General features: G+C 55.9%; 3 protein-coding genes across 3 annotated transcripts; 2 read left to right on the forward strand and 1 right to left on the reverse strand.

Moving 5' to 3' along the window:
• The first annotated feature begins 1,141 nt into the window (after positions 1-1,141).
• GRPEL2 (GrpE like 2, mitochondrial) lies at positions 1,142-12,339 on the forward strand. The gene is made up of 4 exons (XM_071443610.1): positions 1,142-1,302; positions 5,295-5,463; positions 6,540-6,621; positions 8,560-12,339. Exons 1-4 carry the CDS (start codon positions 1,235-1,237, stop codon positions 8,916-8,918), a joined length of 678 nt encoding a protein of 225 aa, XP_071299711.1. The 5' UTR covers positions 1,142-1,234; the 3' UTR covers positions 8,919-12,339.
• Positions 12,340-14,404: 2,065 nt separating this feature from the next.
• PCYOX1L (prenylcysteine oxidase 1 like) lies at positions 14,405-17,473 on the forward strand. The gene is made up of 6 exons (XM_071443612.1): positions 14,405-14,547; positions 14,824-15,030; positions 15,462-15,636; positions 15,716-15,927; positions 16,016-16,156; positions 16,661-17,473. The coding sequence occupies exons 1-6, from the start codon at positions 14,433-14,435 to the stop codon at positions 17,317-17,319; spliced, it is 1,509 nt and encodes a 502-aa protein (XP_071299713.1). The 5' UTR covers positions 14,405-14,432; the 3' UTR covers positions 17,320-17,473.
• A 576-nt stretch (positions 17,474-18,049) lies between these two features.
• On the reverse strand, positions 18,050-19,091 carry IL17B (interleukin 17B). Its single transcript, XM_071443755.1, has 2 exons — positions 18,814-19,091; positions 18,050-18,683 (listed from the first exon to the last, which is right to left on the reverse strand). The coding sequence occupies exons 1-2, from the start codon at positions 19,071-19,073 to the stop codon at positions 18,434-18,436; spliced, it is 510 nt and encodes a 169-aa protein (XP_071299856.1). The 5' UTR covers positions 19,074-19,091; the 3' UTR covers positions 18,050-18,433.
• Positions 19,092-22,298: the final 3,207 nt, after the last annotated feature.

Genomic DNA, 22,298 nt, shown 5'->3' on the forward strand with positions numbered 1-22,298 from the left:
CCGGTCCTGTGGCTGAGGGAACAGGGTGGGAATGCTGCTCCTGCTCCCAGGGAAAGGGGCTGTGCTGGGCTCAGTACCCCTGTGCCAGCAGCTGCTGGGACAAGCAGCTCCCTGAAAGCACATCAGAGAATCCCAGACTGGTGTGGGTTGGAGGGCACTTAAAGCTCATCTCTTATTTTAAGGGGCAGGGACACCTTCCACTATCCCAGGTTCCTCTAGATTCCATCCACCCTGACCTTGGACACTTCCAGGGGTGGGACAGCCACAGCTTCTGTGGGCACCCTGTGCCATGGCCTCAGCATTGCCACAGGGAAGAATTCCTTCCCAATATCCATATAACCCTGTGCTTGGCAGTTTGAAGCCATTCCCCCTCATCCTTCATGCAGTTGTTGGCAACTTTGACCAAGGCTTTGGGCTTTGGTTAATGTTTATTCACCACGGGTAAAGAACACTCGCAGTCTCTTCCAGTCCTTTCCTGAACTAGAGGTGAAACCTGTCCTGTTATCACCTTTAACCCGCCCAGGCAGCGGCAGGAGCTGTGTGTCTCGGGGTGAGCAGGGTCTGAGCCCTGGGAGGAACCAGGTCTGAGCGCCAGGGGCCAGAGCCGTGTGCCCATGTCCGAGCCCAGGGGCCCGGAGCTGTGTACCCGTGTCCAGGTCCGAGCTCTGCCGGGGAAGGAGCTGGGGCCGGGGCCGAATCAGAGTCCCGGGGGATGGAACTGGGTCCGGGGCCGAGCTCCAGGGACCCGGTGCTGCGTGCCCAGGTCTGATCCCTGGGACGCTGGAAGCTGTATCCAGGCCGAGCTCCAGGGAACCAGTGTTGCGTGCCCGGGTCTGATCCTTAGCACACCGGAGCTCTGTCCGGGTCCCAGTCCCGGAGCCCGGTGCCAGATCCGAGTCTCGGAGCACAGCAGCCGTGCCCGGAGCCAAATGCCGGGGCCCGGCCCTTTGTGCCCGGAGCCAAGTCCTGGGTTCCCGAAGCCGAGTCTCGGGGCCCGGCCCCTTGTGCCCAGAGCCGAGTCCCGGATACCCGGAGCCGCGTGTGCGGCGGCGGGCGGAGCGCTCTCCTCCCGCCCTCCATTCCCCCGTGCCCGCCTTCCCCTCATGCCCGCCTTCCCCTCACGCCGCAGCCCCTCGGCCGGCCCGCCCGCCGCTCGCGGGGCCGTGTGGGAGCTGTAGTTCGGCGCTGCCGCGGGCGCACGGCTGCCGCCTGCTCCGCCGCTCCGTGCGGGGCCATGGCCGCCCGCTCCCTGCGGCGCCTCGGGGCCCTGCTGCCCGCGGCCGGCAAGGCCGGCACCGGCAGGTACGTGGGGCGGGCTGGGACCGGCCGGGCCGGGATGGGATGGGGATACAGGGGCGGCCCGGAGCTGCGGGGCGTCGGGGACAGACGTGGCAGCGCCGCGGGGCCGGGCCCGGGCGGGCGCCGCGCCGGGGGCGGCAACGGGAGCGGATCCACACCCGGACCCCAAGCACGACCCTGGCCCGGATCTGGACCCAGACCCGAACCCACAGCCAGACCCCGCCGGGCTCCATCATCCCCCGCCGCTCCCCATCTCAGCCCCGAAACCCCACGCTGCTGTTCTGCGCTCCTCAGAACGCCCTGGAGCAGAAATAACCCCCCATAACCGAACTCCTTTCCCAGAAAGGTCTTTTTTTTTTTTTTTTTTTTTTTTTTTTGCAAATTATTGTTCATTTTTAAGGCAAAACGTTTCCGCGCTCGATAAGTCACGTTGGGAGGTGGTTTCCTGCCACTGTGGGTGGGTTCTGTGTCTCGCCCGGCGGAACCATTTATTCATTAATTTATTCATTAGTTATTCAGGTTTAATGTGCTCCTCGGGTTTTGTTTCTGGTGGTGAGGCAGCCCATGTGCTATCAGTCTGTTTTGGGTGGTCGCGAGTAGAGAATCCATTTAATGGTGTCAATATTTAGACAGGAACAATGTCCACTCATGCTTTTTTTTTTACATCACGGAATACGGCTTAGAAAAGAGAAATCCATAAAGATGCTTTGGCTACTTGAGTGAAGTGTGGGCAGATGAAAAGAAAAAAAGCCAAAATGCCTGGTAATTTTTTGGTTTTGTCTAGAAGAGAAGCCGCTAAAAGACTATTTAAATGTAATATAATAAATCTGCAGCACACAGTAAAGGCAGCTGTGTTTGGGACTAAATGTAGATGCGTGTCAGGAAATTCTCCCTCTTACGTGAGTGAAAACTGCTTCGCCTCCCTGAAAAATGTGCGATGAGTCTGTCACCATCTGCGTGTCCCTCCTTTGGACATTCTCTAAGAGCTTTAGGTCTTTCTCACCTCCTGGCACCCGAAACTGCCCCAATTCTCGAGGTGCGGCCACCCCAGAGCGGGACAATCCCCTCCTTGCGCTGCATTATCTCTGCAGTCACTCCCTGATGAAACAGCGCGGAGGAATTGGCAATAATTAAATTTCCTTCCAAAGCAGTCTCATCAGAGCTGAAACCAGCGCAGATGTTCCTGTGTGTCTCAGCCCTCGAGAGCTTTGTCATGCTGATTTGGGAGGAGGAGGAGGAGGAGGGAATGTTCCAGCAGGGTAGGGAAGGACCCTTGCGTTAGGGAGAGCTGATTGTCACTTCCGAATGGTCGGGTGCTCCAGAAAGAGGTGCTGATACCATTGTAGCTCAGAAACCCTCTCTCATCACTGAAATATTAATCTTGAAGGACAATTGGCTTAAGCCATATGGCTGCAATCAGCTTCTCTGCTCTTCCTTAACTCTTTGGCTTTCTGTGACATCCCTGTGTAAATCTTTCTGTAACACCAACTTGTGTAACTCCCTTCACACGCCCCGCGACTTCCACGTGTCTGTCACTTCGGGATGTGTCAGCTTCCTCCCGTGGGATCCATGCCTATTTTTAGGGTAGCTGTGATCAAACCAGCCTGCAGAAGATGGAGCCCGTTCAGTGGACAGCCTGTAAATAGCTCCTGCCACTTGTTGGGGAGAATTCCTTTCATCCTGCAGCAAGGAGTCAATCGAGCGGCATTTTCAACTCCCGCATAACAGACCTGAAGAATTCCCTTCGGAGTCAGGCTGGGATTTCTTGGCCATAACTTTTCCAGGCAGCATGTGACTGCCAGGGCATGTCCCTGCTCGGGGAGAGCGCTCTGGGATTTGGGATTTGGCTTCAGAGGCTGCAGAGAGGAGTCCATGCAGGCAGCTCCCTGCTCCACGTAGGCAGCTGGGACCGGCTCCTCCATGCCCCTCTCCCACGCAGAACACACCCATCCCTGCCAGGAACCACCGGCAGAGGGAAAAACCTCCCCAGCTTCGGCATCTTGGGGGCAGAGGAGTCAACTGAGCTGCACAGCCTATTTTTAAAACCCTGGAGTTTCACCTCTGAGGGGCCCAGTGAGATGTCTCAGCTGCGGTTCAGGTTCTTTGGTACAGCTGTAGCATGGCTGATTTCCATCCCTGCAGCTCTTTGAAATGAAATGTGAGATGATAAAGGATAAAGCTTGGAGCTGCTGCTTCCCACGGACGTTTTTATGTGCAAAGAAAGCCTCAGATTGATTTTTGAAGGCTTGGTGAAGGGGTCCTGCTCTCTCCTCCCCTCTAGTTTAATGTACTTTCTCTAACTTTGATAAAGTGCTGTTAATCAGTCAATAAAATGAACATGGCAGGAATCTTACAAATCATTCAAGATGGGGTCTTGTGACCCAAACAGCAGCCAGGGATGAAATGTGGGGTTTTTCTCCTGTAATGGCATTCCTGGAACCCTTTAAAGATTAGTCTGAGGAACATCCTTCTCTAGAGCAAGTGTAAGTAGAGAAAGCACTTTGAGGTTTGTATTTGGCACATAATTTGTTGAAAAGGAGTGGTTTGACATACAGATGATGTTTTAAGTGCCCGCTTAATAAAAACTGCACATGCAAATGTCCTCAGGTGGGGAGAGGAAGTTTGTCATTAGTGCTGTGGGACATTTAGCACCCTGCTATTAAGGATTTAAATGATGAAACATCTGAGCTGTTAAACAGGGGTGGGAGGAGATGCCTGGTGGTCTTTGGGCAGACACAGATCTCTTGAGCTGGGCTTTGAGGGTTGAGCCAGTCTAAACCTTCAGGGACACCTCCTCCCTGCCCCACACCTCGTGTATTTGGCTTCTCTTTGGTACTGGCACTTGTGCTGATCTGATCTGATCTGATCTGTCAGCAGACCTATTCAGGGACACTGAGAGAAAAGTCCTCTTGTTTTATAGGGTTATTTTTCAGCTGGTTTAACTCCTTGAGATTGAATTCTGCTCAGCTCCAGCATTGGAATAAAGGGGGCAAAACAGCTGAAGAGCACTGAAGGCTTCATGATAGACCCCAGAACAAACTCTGTGCACTTGTGTGACATTGAACCTGAGCAATGCAGCCTTGCTAAAGAGGAAGAATGCTTCATGGTACAGGCCTGGTAATGTGAACTCAGCTGAATCGATTCTGAGGTCTAAATTAACCTCTCTGTGCAGAGTGGAATTGTTCTGTAAAAGCACAGGGAGTGGAGCTGGTGCCAGCTCAGGGATTTCTGGGCTCTGCTGCCTTTCACAGGGGTAGATGTGCACTTAATGTATGGAAAACATTGCACAGAGGGGATATAAAACATTGCACGATGGGGGTGTTGAAAGCTTTGCTCAGAGGAAGAGCCCAGGTATTCCCAAAAAAGGAGAATATACCCTTCCTTGTTAGATGTGTACCGAAATGTTTCCTGGGTGGAGCTGGTTTGGAAGTAAATTCTCTTTTGTTCTGCAGATTCTTCCTGGTGTGAGGTGAGAGAGGGAGGTGGAGCTGAGGCTCACACTGGCAGGAATGAGCCCTGTCTAGGCTGGTTTGTAAAAGCAACTGTAATAGGAGGGAGAGTGAAACACAGTCAGGGAATCACAGAATTATTTATGTTGGAAAAGACCATGGAGGTGGTGGAAGTGTCCAAGGAATGACTGGATGTGGCACACAGGGCTCTGGGTGGGTCACAAGGTGGGGATTGGGTACAGGTTGGACTTGATGGTCTTGAAGGTGTTTTCCAATCTCATTCTGTGTTTCTGTGAAAATCTGACTCTTTTGAAGGTATGCCAAAGAAGTGGAGTAAAGCCTCTGTGTGCCATGTTAGTCTAAAATAAAAGAAATTAAACCCACCTCTTTGTGTTTCTTTGCTGATTGTCTGTGTTTTCTAAAAAGAACTAAAATAGTGTCTAGAATCCTGTGTACCTCTTTTAAGAGAGCCTGCTTTTAATACTGACACTAATCTTGAATTCTCATGGACCCTGAAGTTACTCAACTTTGTTTCTGTGTCCCTAGCTTGTATTTCAGAGGGTGCCCCTGTGCTTTCAGCACTGCAGCTCAGCAGAGGAGTACAGGAGACGAGTGTGGCCCTGAGGACCCCAGTGAGGAGCCCAAGCATCCCCTGTCTGGCTGTGCCTTGGAGCACAAAGCCATCAAATTGGAAGAGCAAGTCCGGGATTTAACTGTGAGTGTGCTGGGTGCCTTTGCTTCAGTGGCTTGGTTTGGTTTTCAGCCCTGGCTTTTTCCCTAAATGCTGTGACACACACACACAGAGCTCCAGAGCAGCTGTGCCCTGAGTGTGAGAGGGTGAAATTCCAGCCTGCCCTCCCCAAAACACCATCTGCCAGCAGTGCCAGCAGCAGGGCACTCACTGATGGTGTGATCCTGGCAGGAAAAGCTGTGTCTTGGAGCTGGTCACTTCTTTCACAGCCTTGTGGCAGTAGCCTTATGCTGATTAGTGTCACATGTTGGCATAAAGTCATGGAATATCCTGAGTTCCCACAGGATCATCCAGCCCAGCTCCTGGCCCTGCCCAGACCCAAAATCCCACCCTGGGATCCCTGGAGCGCTGTCCAAGCCCTCCTGGAGCTCTGGCAGCCTCGGGGCTGTGCCAGCACCCTCTGGGGGAAAAACCTTTCCCAAAATCCAGCCTGGCCCAGCCCCAGCCCTTCCCTGGGTCCTGTCCCTGTCCCAGGAGTCTCCCCTCAGCCTCCTCCAGCTGCACAATCCCAGTGCCCTCAGCTGCTCCTCCATGGCCCCTCCAGACCCTTCTCCACCCTCATGCCCCTCCTTTGGACACTCCTTATCAGCTTTATGTCACACTGGATCCAGATTATCCGAGCAGGAAAGCCCTTTTAAGTGCCCGTGTGTGATGGAAATCAGGTTCTATACTGAAGAACTGCACGTGACTGAGGGAGGATTAAATGCCACAGCACTGGGCTGTTCTGGAGATAATCACCCTGAGAATGCTGCCCTGAGTGAGAAATCAGCTGTCACAGAGCTGCCTGCTGGAGAGAGCAGGATCTCAGCAGCAGCCTGACCGTGGCTGTTCAGCTGAATTCAGCCATTCAGTGCCCAGAATATTTTTGGCCTTGAGTCTTGCGAAGGAGTTGCAGTTTTTGGTTAATCAGTGGAAAGACTTGTCTTTGTGTGAAAATGCAGCAGCCCAGCACAACCTTCTCTCTTTAAAGCCTTTCTGAGCGCTTTGCAGTGTCAGAGAGGGTTTCACCTGCAGCTTGGATGTGTCCCCTCTGGTTGCAGGAGCGATACCGGAGAGCTTTGGCAGATTCTGAAAATGTCCGGAGGAGAACACAGAAGTTTGTGGAAGATGCCAAACTCTTTGGTAAGCAGAAGAGCTGTGTTTACTGCACTGGCCTGCCTGCCTGAGCAGAAAATGCTGATCAGCAGCTTTCTGTCCCCCTGTCCTGCCCTCCCACATTTATTTCAAATCCTGCTATGATGCTTGGCTTGGACTCTTGATATCTGGGCTTAATCACTGGTTTTTTCTCTGTGTCCAGCTGTGTCCTGTCCTATCAGGTTTACCCACAGAATCACAGAATTATGACTTTTTTTTTTTTTTAATAGTCCCAGTGCAGCTGAGTTTAGTTCTGCTGACTTGGTTGAAAATGCAGCTCTGCTGTGTGCTGAGGATTGGCTCTGGCAGGGTGCATTTTATACTCAGCTGTGTCATCAGGTTGTGATCTCCTTTTCTGTATTAACAGCCTCCTGTGCTTCAGTTCATTGGAGGTGGATGCAGCCTGGGGCAGTAGCTGTCAATCTCTAGATTAGATGTTTAAAACCTTTAAAAGAAATATTTTAGCATCAGTGAAACGAGCTGGATTTGTAGCTTTGGCAGCAGAAGGAGGTGAGGGGGGAAGAAAGTGCTGTTCAGGCATTGCACTGTGCCAGAACCATCTCTGAGAATGAAAAACTGTTTTTCTCCATAATGCATGGATCTCAAGAGGTTTATTGTTAGCTAATTCTAGCAGCCTTGAAATTAGAGCTGCTGTATTTTCTTACTTTCCACCCATGGTGCTATAAAATGGCTGCTGAGTTTGGAGATAATCAACAACAGGATCATTGATTTTGAGAGGGTTTTTTGAGCTTTTGGGATTTGATATGTAGCACGAATCAAAAATAACTTCCTTATTAGAAATTGCTCACAGAGTGAGACTTGGAGTTGTGTAAATAAGAGGAAAATCTGAAAGGAGATTATAGCAAGGTGGGGTTAGTCTCTTTTCCCAATCGATGAGAGGTAAGACAAGAGGAAGCAGCCTCAAGTTGTGCCAGGGGAGGTTTAGATTGGATTTTAGGAGAAATTTCTTCACTGAGAGTGTTGCCAAGCACTGGCACAGGCTGCCCAGGGAAGAGGTGGGGATACCATCCCTGGAGGTGTTGGAAAGACTGTGAAAGGTTTAGTGGTGGCCTTGGCAGTGCTGACTTGATGATCTTAAAGGTCTTGAACAGCCTCAGTGGCTCTGATTCCATGAAATGAGTGGTAATTGCTGGGCTTCTGTCTGCTGCTTTGCTGCATCTCCTTCCTCTCCCTTTGTTCACATGTACAGCTGCAGACAGCACCTGACTATTGCCTCATTTTCTGTTTCCCTAATGTGTCATTCCAGTCAGGGAGTTATGACATTTATGTAACTGAGGGAGGCAGCTTTTCCTGGAATTTCTGCACTGTGCAAGGAACCACTGCTGGAAATGCAGCCAGTCTAACCCTTTTGTCATTATTTTTGAATGATAAAACCTGCCTGGCTTTTCATGACCAACCCAAGGACCATTTTGGTTCAGTCCTTCCACAATGGTTTTAAGCTATGAATAAATTGGGGACTTTGTACTTCTGAATAGCCATGCATTGTTTTTGCTTCCCCCCATTGTGTTTGTTCCCTGTGGAATGGGCATTTGTGTGACAAAATTATGCCACACAAATGGGATTGGAGCAGGGAATGTGGAGCAGAGCCCTAAATGACAAATCTGAGTTGCAAAAACCTGTTTGGAGTGAGACATTAATGCTCTGTTTTGTCAGGAATACCAAATATATAAATGGTCATGGTATGGACGTGCATTTCCTGCATATACCTTGGTTTGGGGAATCTTTAGATTACTTTTAATGCTGAAGCTTTGGTTCCAGCAATCAGAGAACACCTCCTGGTCTTGCTGAATTAACTCCAAATCAATGAGCAGCTTTAAAGGTGCCTTCAAGCCACCGTGCCTTAGTCTGCCCTTGGTGCTGGAGCTCTGGATGTTCTGTAAGCTGTCCTTCACTCCCTTCCTGCAGGCATCCAGAGTTTCTGCAGGGACCTGGTGGAGGTGGCAGACATCCTGGAGAAGACGGCCGAGAGCGCCGCGGGCCACGCCGAGGAGCCCAGCGACCCCAACCCCGCCCTGCAGAAAATCTACGAGGGGCTGTCCCTCCTCGAGGCCAAGCTGCAGAGCGTCTTCGCCAAGCACGGCCTGCAGAAGATGAACCCCGTGGGGGGCAGGTACGACCCCTACGACCACGAGATCGTCTGCCACGTGCCAGCCGAGGGCGTGCAGCCGGGCACCGTGGCGCTGGTCACGCAGGACGGCTACAAACTGCACGGCCGCACCATCCGCCACGCGCTGGTCGGCGTGGCCGTGGAGGCACAGGAGTGACGGGGCTCCAGCTGCTCCACCTGGCACCTTGCTGGGCTGGGGACAGTGCCAGCTGTTTGTGTTTTACTTATTTATTGAGCTGGGTTTGTGTCGTGGGGTGGCTTCGGGGTCGCCGCCGTTCCTTCTGAGGTACTTGTGTATTTAATGATCCTCCTTGGAGCTGTGGGCTCCTGCTGTTTGGTCAGAAATTTGGGGCACTGTAGCCTCCTTCTCTGCTTATTTCTCCATGGTTTGTATGGGGAAGAGGGGAGATGTGGAGAGAAAGGGAAATTCTCTTCTTGTCTCCCTGTTCCATCTCCTGCAGTGGCCTCCAGGAAAGGAACTTCTCTGCATCACTTTCCACAGCTGTGTTAAGGGACTGTTAATAATACTGACCTACCTCACAGGGATGTGGTGAGGCTTTTCATGTGCAAAGCACTGGGAAAAGTCCAGAGGGATGAGTATTCTTATCACTTGGATTTGATGTCTTCCCTTGTCCCCACACCCCTCGGATGGGGTGAAGATGATCACTTGAAATAACATTTAGGGGCAGCTTTTTCTTATGTTGCTTCAGGACAACAATCAGGAACTCATGGAATCTCTGTTGTACTAGAGTTGAATAGAGATGAGGGTTTAAAAAGAATTCAGTTGTTAGGTCAGACTAATGTTAATATTCCTTCTCCAGGTAAAATTCCAGCTTGACTCTTTGTTCCCAAAGGTAAAACAGGGAATGGTGATTTGTGGTGGAGCCAGAAAACTGTCCTCACATCTCTTAATCTCCAACCCAAATGTATGTTTTAGAGGAGAGTAATTTCTCTTCCCTGGTGGGTATTTGTGCAGCTTTCAAGCATGATAAACTATGTGCTCTTTGTTGCAGCTGCTGGCAAAATGGAGCTGTGCCCTTAAGCAGGAAATCTGGACTGTTCTGTTTTCTCAGCTCTCCAGCAGAGATCCTCACATTACACCAACTTCCAGTCCTCATTCTGATTCTACTTTCAATGATCCTAGTAAATATGAAGCCTTTTGGGTTTTGATGCAAGGAGAAAAACCTTTTTTGCTCCAAAGTCTCAAGTGCCCTTGAACCAATTTTAGCAGCAGTGACAAGAAAGCAAGAAAAGCAGAAGGCTGAGGAAGTGAAAGCTGACCTCGAGCTGTCCTCCTGGTTGGAGGCATGTTGTTGTCACAGCACATATGTATTTCCCACTGGCCCTATTGCCTGGGAGTTCATTTATCTCAGCTGAAAGGATGCAGTCACTGAGGAGGATCAGAATTTAACCCTTTGCAGAGTAGCAAGTAGTCAAATGACAGAAGAACACTTAAGCCACAAAACCAGGAATGGTTGGTTTTCAGCTTGTTTCTTACTGATTTGTTCATTCCTTTCCTTTTACTGTCTGGAATTGGTTCCATAACCTGACAAATGCACTTCCAAAAGTGCTTTACTTTTAGAGCGAATGCCATCCCTGGTTTGGAAGAAAATTTATTCTTCTCCCATTCCTTCAGAGGCTTCAGCTGAAAAACCCTTTAGTGGTGGACTTCAAGATTGTTACAGCCTTTAATACTGCCAGTCTTTCACCTAGGGAGACTGTGTGCAGTTAGTGGGTTGGCAGCCCAGAAATTTAAGTAATTTGCACATTTCTAACCTGCTCCGTGCAACCTTCTTTAGTGGCAGCTGGGGTGTGAGTCTGTAGTGGATCCTTTTTGGAGTGTGGGTTGCTGCCTCTGTGCAGTAGGTTATGGAGATTTCAGCCCTGAAACAGCACTTCTGGCAGCTTTAGCTCATGGGCAGACCTCTTGTTCAGTGTCTTGTATCATTACCATGGTTTTGGAAGTTTCAGAGATAAACAGGACTTCCTATCCATTGTTGTGCTGAGCAGGTCACCAGGGTTTGCTGTTTCTCCAGAGAAGAATGGTAAAATATGAAATATGACACTACAGATGTGGCTGTTCTTGCTCAAAAGCGAGGAGGAGCCCATGTCCTCAGCTGGCACAGTGAGGTCTCTGCTGCCTCTTCAGCCCCTGCTCTATCAGTTGAATCTTGCAGTATGAGGGGAGAGGTGGAAGCCAACTTTGAAAGTGAAACTTTAGTTGTAAGGAGCCAGACAGATGCACTGACATTTTACACTATAGACAGTTTTCTGTCACAGAGAGGCTGCAGCTGAGTGTGACCAGGAGTGATGGGATCCAAATCCTCTTTAAAGTCACCCATGGAGCTGCTCTGCCTGTCCCCTCAGCCAGTGTTCACCCACTTCTGCCTTAAGGAAATACCCTAAAATGCACTCCAGGCCTCCTGTCTGTACTGAGATGTGGTTTGTTCAGTTTGTCTGTCTGGGGTCTGCCCTCACTGAGGCACTGCAGTGTGGCTGCAGCAGGACTCTGAGGGATCCAGCTCCTCTGCAGTCTTCCCCACCCTCACAGAGGCCCTCTTGAATTTGGGGCAAGTTCTTCTCCCACTACAAAACTTCTACAGGATCCTGTCAGGTTTTATGATTCCTGTGAAACTGAGGCAGTGCTGAGAGACTTTCACAGATGTTACCAAAGAGATAAATCCTCTAGCTGTTGTTTGTCCCAGTTTCTGTTTCCTCTGAAAGGTGAAGTGAAAATGAAATAACCAAACCTGGATTCCATCACAGAATCCAGATTTCACAGGTAAAATTTGATTCCCTTGCCTTTCAAGCACACTTAATGATGTTTTTTTGTCCTGGATGAGATTGTGGAAGGGGGGGCTGAATTTCTCCTTGTTTCTTGCTGCTTTTTCTGCCCTGTTTCTGTAACTCCTGCAGGGAGGGCACTGACCATGAGCTGCTCCTCTGCAGTCACTTTATCCAGTGACTGTCCAATAAAACACAGGAATACATGAACAGGGCAGGAATAGCAGAGGAAAGGAAGTGTCATGTACCTTTTAGACATGTCCACACCTGGACAAGTCTCCAGTGGCACTGTCATGAGCATGGCAAGATCTGAGCTCTGATCAGGAGCAGTGCAGAATGAAATGGATGTTGCTTTGTGAACCTTAACTTCCAGTGCTTCAGCAGCAGAGCTTCTGTTGGAAGAGCTGTGATCACTCAATAGCTCCTAGCAGTACCTTAATTTAAAAAAAAAAAAACAAAAAAGTATTTAAGTTTTATATTGTGAATATTGTAGTATTTTTTTATTTTAAAACTCGAGATGTTTTGGTATTATTTGCAAAGTCAAACGAACAAAGCGTTGCTAATGTCCAAAAACCCAAGGCCATTGAAGTGGAGGGAAAATGTGTATATATTGTAATTTTTGTGTGTTTCTGTGCTCTTTGTTTACCCAAAGGTTCTGTCTGTATGAAGGACAGAGATGTGTGGGAGCAGTGCAAGAAATTGACAACAACATTTGAGTTGATGTTGGAAAGGTCTGATTTCCTTTAGCTGTCCAGATGTGTCCATTTGCTAATAAAACAGAAGAATTGCAGTGATTTCTCTTGCCTTTTCCCTGCCTCAAACTGCTGCTCGTTCCAACTCCAGCCAGCTGGGGCTGCACACGGGAAGTTTCTGGCTGTTCCAGGTCCCATTGTCTGTGACAGGGCCACAGCAGCATTTGGCTGAGCATTTTATTAATGATGCTTTAGGAGGACTCCCAGAAATGCACACACACAGGCTTGGTGTCAGTGATTCCTGCCCTGATAACCTGCCCAGGCATTTCCACACCTTCTGCTGTGTCTGCTCCTGGGTGACTGTGGAGAGAAATGTTCTCTGGTGGTGGCTGGTTCAGCAGAGCTCTGCCAACAGCTGGAATCTGTTGGATCTCTGGGTTTATCTTTGCTTGGCTCTGCCCCTGTGTGTGCTGTGCTGCAGCAATCCAGGGATTGTGCAGCACTGCAGTTAAGGGTGGGTTAATTTACAGGGTGCCTTCACACTGGTACCCACAGGCAGGCTGTAATTTCAGGGATTTGTGGGAGAAAAGACGAGGCTTTCTCTGTGAGGGCGTGTTTGTAACAGATTTCCTTCTCTGCAAAAATAGCTGGGCCTCCATTCCTGCCTTTGCCGTGGCATTTGGTGCCGTGCGGGTGGGCCTTGTTCTGCCACAGCTCTGGATGCCCCCGGGCACTTCTCCCTGCAATAAAAAGCATTTGCAAAAGACCATTTACAAATAGCCTTTATGGGGGCGAGATCAATATTTCCGTGCTAAAGATCTGCCAGCAAAGCCAGCCGTGATGGCCCATTACAGGGCTTTTCCTCATCCTCCTGAAATGCACCCCAGCCCAGGAAATCCTGCTGCTGCCATTAGGCAATTTCTGGCTCTGCTGGTTTTTCTCTGCAGCAACAGTGAGAGTTGGGAGTTCTCAAACCACCATGTGCAGAAAAGCCTCAGAGCTTGGGGCAGAGCATTTTGCTTATGGCATGAGAAAATACCCAAACTCCTGCGAGCAGGGTGGGGACTGGGAGCAGTGCTGACCTGCCTGGGAGCCCTGCTGTGTGCACAGCACATTTCTTGTCACCCACAGCCCTGGGGAAATCAGGCTGGTTAAGTAAGAGCTTGTTAAAACCCGAGATGTGCTGCAAAGATATTTGTGTGCTGTGTTTTGAGCTGCTTGGGATCATCTTCTCCCCATCCCGGTGGGATCTTGCCCATTGTGGGGGGAGCTGAGCAAGGGTCATTTTTGTCTGTGCACACCCCAAATATTCAGCCTTGAGGTTCAGGGTTGTACGTGCAGAAAGTCTGGAGTGGCTCCTGGCTGGGGAAAGGAAGGGGCCTGTGCTTGTGTTGTGTTTCCTGGAGACAAAGGGATGGATTCTCAAACAAAATTCTGTCCCTGGGTAAGGAGCCAGCCCTGGGCTGGAGCAGGCTCTGGGTCTGTAATTACATGTCCAACCTGTTCGAGAGTTTTTGCTCAGCCTTTGCTATCCTTTGTAATCCGAGGAGCAGCGGGCTCCCGTGGGATGCCCTTGGCACAAACCGCTCTCTGTCAGGCACCTTGTTTTGCCCAGGGCAGAAAGTCCGAGCGAAAGCTGGAAACGCCTTTGCTGCTGCATGAGGCGGGCAGGACCCAGCCTGCTCTGCTCTGCCAGGACCCGAGCTGTGTGAGCATCACCCGGAGCACATGGAGCTCATGGAAAGCGTGCCCAGGCAGCACTGGGGCCCAAGCTCTGTGAGCATCACCCGGAGCACATGGAGCTCATGGAAAGCGTGCCCAGGCAGCACCGGGGCCCGAGCTGTGTGAGCATCACCCGGAGCACATGGAGCTGATAGAAAGCGTGCCCAGGCAGCACCGGGGCCCAAGCTCTGTGAGCATTACCTGGTGCACATGGAGCTCATGGAAAATCTCAGGCTCAGGCTGGCCCCTCGCAGCGGGACGCTTGTGAGGAGCGGAGGGCAGGGGGGGCTGCCCGGGGCTGTCGCAGGGTGTCACTGTCCCCCGCGTCCCCGCGGTGCCGGGGCCGGTGCCGGGGCCGGTGCCGCCTCCCGGGCCGTGCCGGGCTCGGGGCGGGGCGGGCGCGGGGGGCGCGGGGGCCGAGCCTGCGGGAGGGGCGGGCCGGGGCGGGCGCTGCCGGCCCCGCTCTCCGCGCCATGGCCCCGCCGCCCGCCGCGCTGCCGCTGCCGCTGCCGCTGCTGCCGGCCCTGGCCGCGCTCCTGGCCGCGCTCCCGGCCGCGCCCGCCGCCCGCGCCGCGCCGCGCTCCATCGGTACACGCGGGGATGCCCAGGGTGGGGGTGGGCATCCGGGAGCACCGGCAGCACCGGGCCGCCTCCCCGCCCCGCCGGGGCCGGCACCGAGCGTTCCGCACCCCTCCTGCGCTCCGCAGCCTTCATCCCCATCCCCGCGCATCCCCATCCCCGCGCATCCCCATCCCCGCGCATCCCCATCCCCGCTGGTGTTTCCCCGCCGCGGCCCGGGGAGCGGCGGGACCCCCTTGGCCCCGGGGCGCTGCTGACCCGGCCTCTGGCCGTTCTCGCCCGCAGCCGTGGTGGGCGCCGGGCTGGGGGGCTCGGCCTCCGCGTACTTCCTGCAGCAGCACTTCGGGCCGCAGGTGCAGCTGGACGTGTACGAGGCGGCGGGCGTGGGAGGGCGCCTGGCCACCGTCACCGTCAACAAGCAGCAGTATGAGAGCCGCGGAGCCTCCATCCACGCCCTCAGCCTCCACATGCAGGACTTCGTCAAGATCCTGGGTGAGACTGGGCGTCCCGGCGCTTGTATGGCCTCCCTCGCTGAGCTGGGGGGTTTGGACACCCCTGGGCTCTGTGCTTGGGGTGGTGGGGAGGGTTTCTGCCAGTCCCCCTTGGCACCCAAGGAATGTGGTGATCCCCTTGCTTTCTCTCCTGTTGTGCCTTGGAGAGAGAAGGGGACAGGGTGGTCACCATCCGGGGTCTGGTGGCATTAGTGTTGGGTGGCTGTTCACAAACTCCTGCCAGTCTGTCCCTGTCGGCAGCAGCAGCTCCATGAGATGCCCCAACATGATGTGGCTGGGAACCTGTGCCTTGGGGTCTCTCATTCCTGATGCTCCTCCAAGAGCATCCTTGCCCCTATCCCTGCCGGGACGTGTGCAGTGCTGGCCTGTCCCAGGGTGGGACCCAGCCCCGTGCTCCCTGTGTTCCCACAGGCCTCAAGCACCGGCGCGAGGTGGCCGGGAAAAGCGCCATCTTCAGCGGGGAGCACTTCGTCCTGGAGGAGACCGACTGGTACCTGCTCAACCTCTTCCGCCTCTGGTGGCACTATGGCATCAGCTTCCTGCGCCTGCAGATGTGGGTGGAGGAGGTGATGGAGAAGTTCATGAGGTAGGACAGCCCGTGGCGCTGGGGGGGTTTCCCCGGGGCTGGGGCATCACCAGGTGCCCCCTGCTCCTGTCCCCTCCAGGATCTACAAGTACCAGGCACACGGCTACGCCTTCTCCAGCCTGGAGGAGCTGCTGCGCTCGCTGGGCGGGGAGGCCTTTGTGAACATGACCCAGCGCTCGGTGGCCGAGTCCCTGCTGGAGGTCGGTGTCACCCAGCGCTTCGTGGACGATGTCATTGCCGCCGTCCTGCGCTCCAGCTACGGCCAGTCCGTGCTGGTGCCCGCCTTCGCAGGTGAAGCCACCTCCTCTTGCTGTGTGAGTCTCCTCAGTGGCCCCTCTGCGGCCAGGCTGTGGAGCCACCCTCGTCTTCCTCTCTGCAGGGGCCATGTCGCTGGCGGGAGCCCAGGGCAGCACCTGGGCGGTGGAAGGAGGGAATAAGCTGGTGTGTTCAGGTCTGCTGAAGCTGACCAAAGCCAATGTCATCTCAGCCAGGGTGACAGGCATCTCCCTGCACAGCTCGGGTGAGCCTGGGCACAGGTGTGGCTCTGCGGGCACCAGGGTGGGAGCTTGGTGGTGGCAGCATGGGAGTGCTGTGGCTGGAGGGAATCCTGATTCTGGTGAGGCATTTGGGAGAGGCCCTGAGGGTCTGTCTGATCCAGTGGGGACTCTGCAGCTCCAACCTCAGCCCTGAGGTTGTCCTCCCTTCCTCCTGAGGTCCATCAGGTTCTCCTGTGGCACCATCCTTGTTGCAGGCTCGCTCCCCCTTCCACCGCAGCAGAAAAATATCTGGGGCCTGGGATGTGGGCTGTGTTCCCCCAGTCCTCTTTGCCCCCACTAGGCTGGGCCTCTCTGGAAACATTTTATGTCTTAATGAAACCTTTCTGCCATAACCATCAGGTGCTGTGGTCCGGCACTGGTGTGTGCTGGAAAACCAGGGGATGGAGGTCAGGCTGGAAAAAAAGAGGGTGAGGGCAGCACCACCCGGACCTCAGGGCTGCTCCTGACTTTCCCCTGTCTCTCTTCAGAGGGGAGAGCCCTGTACCAGGTCCACTACGAGAGCACCGAGGGCCAGGGCTCGGCTTTCTACGACCTGGTGGTGGTGACGACTCCACTGCAGCCCAGCAGGAGCAACTTCACCTTCGACAACTTCGACCCCCCCATCGCCGACCTGCCCGGCGCCTTCCAGCCCTCCGTCACCTCCGTGGTGCACGGCTACCTCAACTCCTCCTACTTCGGCTTCCCCGACCCCAAGCTGTTCCCTTTCACCAGCATCCTGACCACCGACACCCCCGAGCTCTTCTTCCACGCCATGGACAACATCTGCCCCGTCAACATCTCGGCGGCGTTCCGGCGCAAGCAGCCGCAGGAGGCGGCCGTGTGGCGCGTGCTGTCCCCGCGGCCGCTGGACAAGCCCCAGCTGAAGACCCTCTTCAGGTCCTACTACTCGGTGCAGGTGGCCGAGTGGCCGACGTACCCGCGCTACGACGCCGCCAAGGCGCTGCCGCCCGTCGTGCTCCACGAGAGCCTCTTCTACCTCAGCGGCGTGGAGTGGGTGGCCAGCTCCATGGAGATGACGGCAGTGGCGGCCAAAAACGTGGCCCTGCTGGCCTACAACCGCTGGCATCAGCAGCTGGACAAGATCGACCAGAAGGACTTGATGCACAAGGTGAAGACGGAGCTGTGACGCCCCTGAGGGGTGGTGGGCCAGGAGCTTTGGGGTGTGCGGTAGTTTGGGGAGTATTTATTGCCTTGGGGAGGCCAGGGGGGCTGGGAGACAAGGGACAGGTTGTGTCCCAATGACTTGAAGGCCTTCAGGAATACAGTTCCTGCCCAGTGTTGCTGTGTCTGTGCTGTGTGCCTCAGTTTCCCTGTTTCCTCACTCCAGGCTCTGCTGGAAAGGAGCCTGTGCCTTCTCCTGAGAAAGGCTCACAGTGTTTGGGAGGGATACTGGGGGGCTTTCAGGGGTGAGGCTGGCTGGCATTGGCAGCAGATGGGTCCCCCCGAGCTTCCCAGCTCCCACCAGTCTCTCCTGCCTTCCTGGCTTTGCCCTTGGGAGCCTCACAGGTAAGGCTGGAGATCCCAGGGCCTCTCCCATGCCTGGAGCCCAACCCTGCCTCCTGTGCCCCAGGGATGCAGGAAGGGCTCTCACAGCTCCTGCCAGGTGCTCTGTGCTTCTGGGGGTGTCCAGGCTTGTGTTTGTGGGGCAGAAGAGCCTCAGTGGGAGAAGCTGGGCAGGACAGAGGGGCAGCGTGAGGGGCCAAGGCAGGGGCAGCTCAGACCAGAGCCAGCAATGCACTTTATTGAGACCTCAGAAGCTGCCCAAAGCACCAGCAGCTTGCCCCACTCCTTGGGCTACCCCGCCTGGCACAGAGGAACCTGTGGGAGGGCTGGGGAGGATTGGAAGGATTGGAAGGATTGGAGAGGACTGGGGAGGACTGGGGAGGATGGGAGGGCTGGGTGTTGCCAGAAGCTGTTGCAGCGATGGAGCAAACAAAGGGAAGTGGGGACTTTGGGAAGGGAGGAGGCCTGATCTTGATCCTGATCCTGATCCAAGGGCTGCCTCTGCTCTGGGTGACTCCCAGGGGTGCCTCTGCACTGGGTGTCCCCAGAGCAGCTGCTGGGGCTGAGGCTGACGGAGTCTGCAGGGGATTTTGAGGAGCCCTTGCACAGGGCCCTCCCCTCACCCTGCTGCCCAGCCAGGTGGCCTCTCCCAAAGGGCTGGGCAAGCTGGGGAAGCAAGAGCAAGCTGGTTAGAATGGCCAGCACTGGGGGAGCTGCAGGGTGTGAGCTTTGCAGCCTCAGAAGATGCAGGTGCAGCCCACAGCAATGGTCTCCATCACCATCTGGTACTTCTTGTGGCACTTCTTGCCCGAGGGCCCGTGGCCCAGCTGGCCCGGGCAGAGCCGGCGGCGCACGGGCAGGCGGCTGAAGATGGGGATGCTGGCCATGCTGCGGTCCTCCTGCAGGGTGAAGGGGTTGATGCAGCCACTGCACAGGCACCGGGCCTCAGGGATGTCTGCTGGGATCCGCGTGGCATCGTGGTTTATCCTGGAGGAGAGGGAAACGGGGCAAGGCTGGGGAGGTGGTGATGGGGTGAAATGGGTTCTGCATCACAGCCTCCAGCAGCCTCCACAGCCCCTGTGCTGGCACCGAGCCCCTTGCCTGTCCCCGAGCTCACCTGTAGGCCCAGGGGGACAGGCTCCTGCGGTTGGACCTCCAGAGCCTCAGGTTCACCTGGCACTTGGTGTCCCCCGGCTCGGAGCCGTTCCTCAGCTGGCGCACCATGTCCTGGATGCTGTGCTCGTACTCTGCCATGCTGCTGTAGGCGTCATCCGGGGCCCAGGCCAGCCCGGGGGGGGCTGTGGGTGCCCGTGCCAGGCCCCTTCTCCTGCCCTTGGCTGCCTTGCTCTGGTCCTTGGCTTCGGGAACCGGGACCATGGCGAAGGTGAAGATGCAGAGGAGAAGCTGAGGAAGAAGGAGGATGAGGATGGTGAGAGGCTGCTTGGGCTGCAGGACTGGCATGGAGGGGGAGCTCTCCCTGCTCCCAGGGGTCACCAGGTGATGGCGGGACCACGTTGGCTTTGAGGTGGCACATTCAATGCCCAAAGGCAGCGCTGGCCTGCAGGTGAGAAACACCTGAGGGCAGTTTGCAGGGATGGTGGGCACACTCATGATGAGCTGATGCGTGTGGCTGCCCCTCACCCTGCTTGCAGTTTGTGTTCCCCAAAGTGCCCCTGCCTGTCCTGCCCAAGCTGTGCCCTGTCCCCTCCCTGCCCACCCTGAGGCATGGGGAGTGACCCAGCCCAGGCTGTACCTGGGCAGCCTCTGGTTTAAAAGGAGCCTTACAGAGATGACACAGTCAATAATGAGATCTTTATCCAAGCCCTCCTCTCCCTCCCTCTGTGCTCTGAGGACGGTGAGAGAGAACAGATGCTTTTTTCCCTCCCTTCTCCCTCCAGCCTCGCCGCCGTGTGCTGCCACCCGCCCGGCAGGCTGCCCAGCAGGGAACAAAGTTGCTTTCTGTAGTGCTGCTCGCTGCTATTCGTGTCCCAGCAGTGGCCCGGGCTGCCCCACACCCTGCCCGTGGGTGTGCAGTGCCCCGGGGCAGGGAGGCTCGGTGCCCGGAGCCGCGCTGTCCGGCCGTCTGTCTGTCCGGCCGTGGCTGCTGCATCCTCACCCTGCTGGGCACGGGGGGATGGCCCTGGCAGGCCCAAAGCAAACAACCCCAGGTGAGCAAGCATGCAAATCATTCTGTGAGAGACGGAAAGCGAGGAGCAAGCCCCGGGCTGCCGGGGAGGCACCTACCAGGTTTGGAGCCCGCTCCATGGCCGCCGAGGGGAGCCGGAGCCCTCCTGCGCTGTGCCTGCTCCCTGCGAGCCGCGCAGCTAAAAAGGGAAAGCCCCAGCCCCGGGCTGTGCCCGGCCAGAGGTGTGTCCGCTCCCCAAGGTGCCAGGGAGCCTCGGAGCAGCCAGGGCAGGGGGCCAGCGTGGGCTGGGGCTGGGCCGCCGTCACCGCCCCGGGCGCTGCCTCTGCGGCCCGCGGTGACTGCGGTCAGCGCTGAGTCCCCTCTGGAGCAGGCGGCCCCGAGGGGCTCTCCTGGCAATAACGTGCTCTGGGGAGGCCGTTTGGGCTCTCTCGGTGTCACCGGCATGGTCACAGCCCCGACAGGCCGGAGGGACACGGCTGCTGGGCTGGCAGAGCAGGGCTCGCAGCAGGAGGAGCAGGGGTGGCTGTGCCCCGTGCTGGCAGCAAGGCGAGCGGGTAACCTGGGGCTGAGGGCCCGCTGTCCTCTGTGAGCCACCCCCGGCAGCAGCTCTGCTGTCCCCAGGAGCCGCCAGGCCCTTCTGCCCAGCACTGGGATGATGGTACCCATCCCTCCCTGCACCCCCGGTCTGTCTGTCCCCAAACCCTTCCCCTTGTGCTGTCCTGCAGCTCTTGTGCCCACAGCTCGCCCTGGGGCTGCGAGGGGCTGGCTGTGCTGGGCCAGGCGCCGCTTTGCAGGGTGCTGCAGTGGGGGAAACTGAGGCACGGGGGCGCTGGCTGTCATTCCCCGTGCAGAGGACAAGGGCTGGCATTGCACCCCCCTGCTCTGTCGCTGTCCGTGCGCTCAAGAGCCACGCGATGGTGCTGTCCGCCACCCAACCGCTCCCAGTCCTGCCCGTCTGCATCCCTCCTCTTCCTCCTCCTCCTCTCCACCCCTCCCTGCATCCCTCCGCCCCTCCATCCCTCCCTGCATCCCTCCGTGCATCCCTCCGCCCCTCCATCCCGCCCTCCATCCCTCCTCCTCCTCTCCACCCCTCCCCGCATCCCTCCGCCCCTCCTCCTCTCCATCCCTCCGTGCATCCCTCCTCCTCTTCATCCCGCCCTCCATCCCTCCTCCTCCTCTCCATCCCTCCCTGCGTCCCTCCCCGTCTCCTCCCCTGCAGCCCCAGCCGCAGGCGGATGCCGCCGCTGTTCCCCACGCTCCCGGGCTCTGCCCTGCTCCTTGGGATGTTTCCCTCCTCCTCCTGCCTCACTGTGCATCCCCTGGGATCTGAAGGCCCTTGAGCTTTGTAGGGCAGAGGGAAATTTCCACCTCCTTTTCCCATCCATGAGCTGTGCCTCTGGGAAACCTCATAACTGGGTAAAGGTCTCTGCAGCCCCAGCTCACGCTGTCCCCCTCCTTCTGGGATGCAGCAGGGACCAGCCTGGCTGCTCCCTTGCCCCATCTCACATTAACACCCCCAAGGACAGCCCAGCACAGCTCCAGAGGCTTTGCTGTCCCCTGGGCTGGCATCTGAGCACAGATTGTCCCGTTTGTCACCTCAGCACCTGCCGGAGGAGCCCTGCACCCACCCGCCTGTGCTCAGGTGTATGGCAGCACCCGGCCTTTGGCCACCAGCATGTTTTGGGGTGCAGAGCCAGCTGCAGGCTGCACCCAGCACCCTCAGCCCTGTTGTGGCAGGGCCGGTGGCAGCCCCGGGCGCCTGCGTGTGCCGAGCGAGCGTTGTGTCAGCGCTCGGCAATGCTGTTTACACATGAGAGAGGCGCAGAGGCATCTGTGCCGGCAGCCAATTACCCAGTTTTGATCTTTTTTGGTGAAAAGGAAACCAGGCCTTTGCAGACATGGCCAAATTTGATAAGCTGGGGGAGGCGGGGGCCGGAGGCTTTTCCCCCCTGGCCTTGCCCAGGGAAGGGGCTGGGATGGGGAGGCTGGGCCATGGCCAGCTCTGCCTCCAGCCTGGGGCTCCGTGTGCCCATCCTGGCTGCAGTGCCACCCCTGAGGGAGCAGGGTGTGCTGGGGTTGAAGTGCTGGGAGGCTGGGCCATGGCCAGCTCTGCCTCCAGCCTGGGGCTCTTTGTGCCCATCCTGGCTGCAGTGCCACCCCTGAAGGAGCAGGGTGTGCTGGAACCCCCCAGGGCTCTGCTGCAGCCAGAGGGGACAGGAGAGGTGCTCTCAGGTTTGGTTTGTGCTCATCTCTGCTGCTGTCACCACTTAACCACACTGCCATGGGAAATTTGGGTGGAGAGCAAGGCCTGGAGATGAGGAACAGGGATCAAATGGGGCAGGAGAGGCTGTGAAGATAAGCTCCACCTGCCCTGAGTAAAGCCAGGTGTTTATTTGCCAGATAAGCCTCGTGGAACCCACCCCAGCCCAGGAGATGCAGGGCACCTGTGTCGTGCC

The sequence above is a fragment of the Agelaius tricolor genome, unplaced genomic scaffold, assembly GCF_023055355.1.
Source record: "Agelaius tricolor isolate 1412-34295 unplaced genomic scaffold, bAgeTri1.0.p SCAF_18, whole genome shotgun sequence".
In the NCBI taxonomy this organism is placed as follows: Eukaryota; Metazoa; Chordata; class Aves; order Passeriformes; family Icteridae; genus Agelaius; species Agelaius tricolor.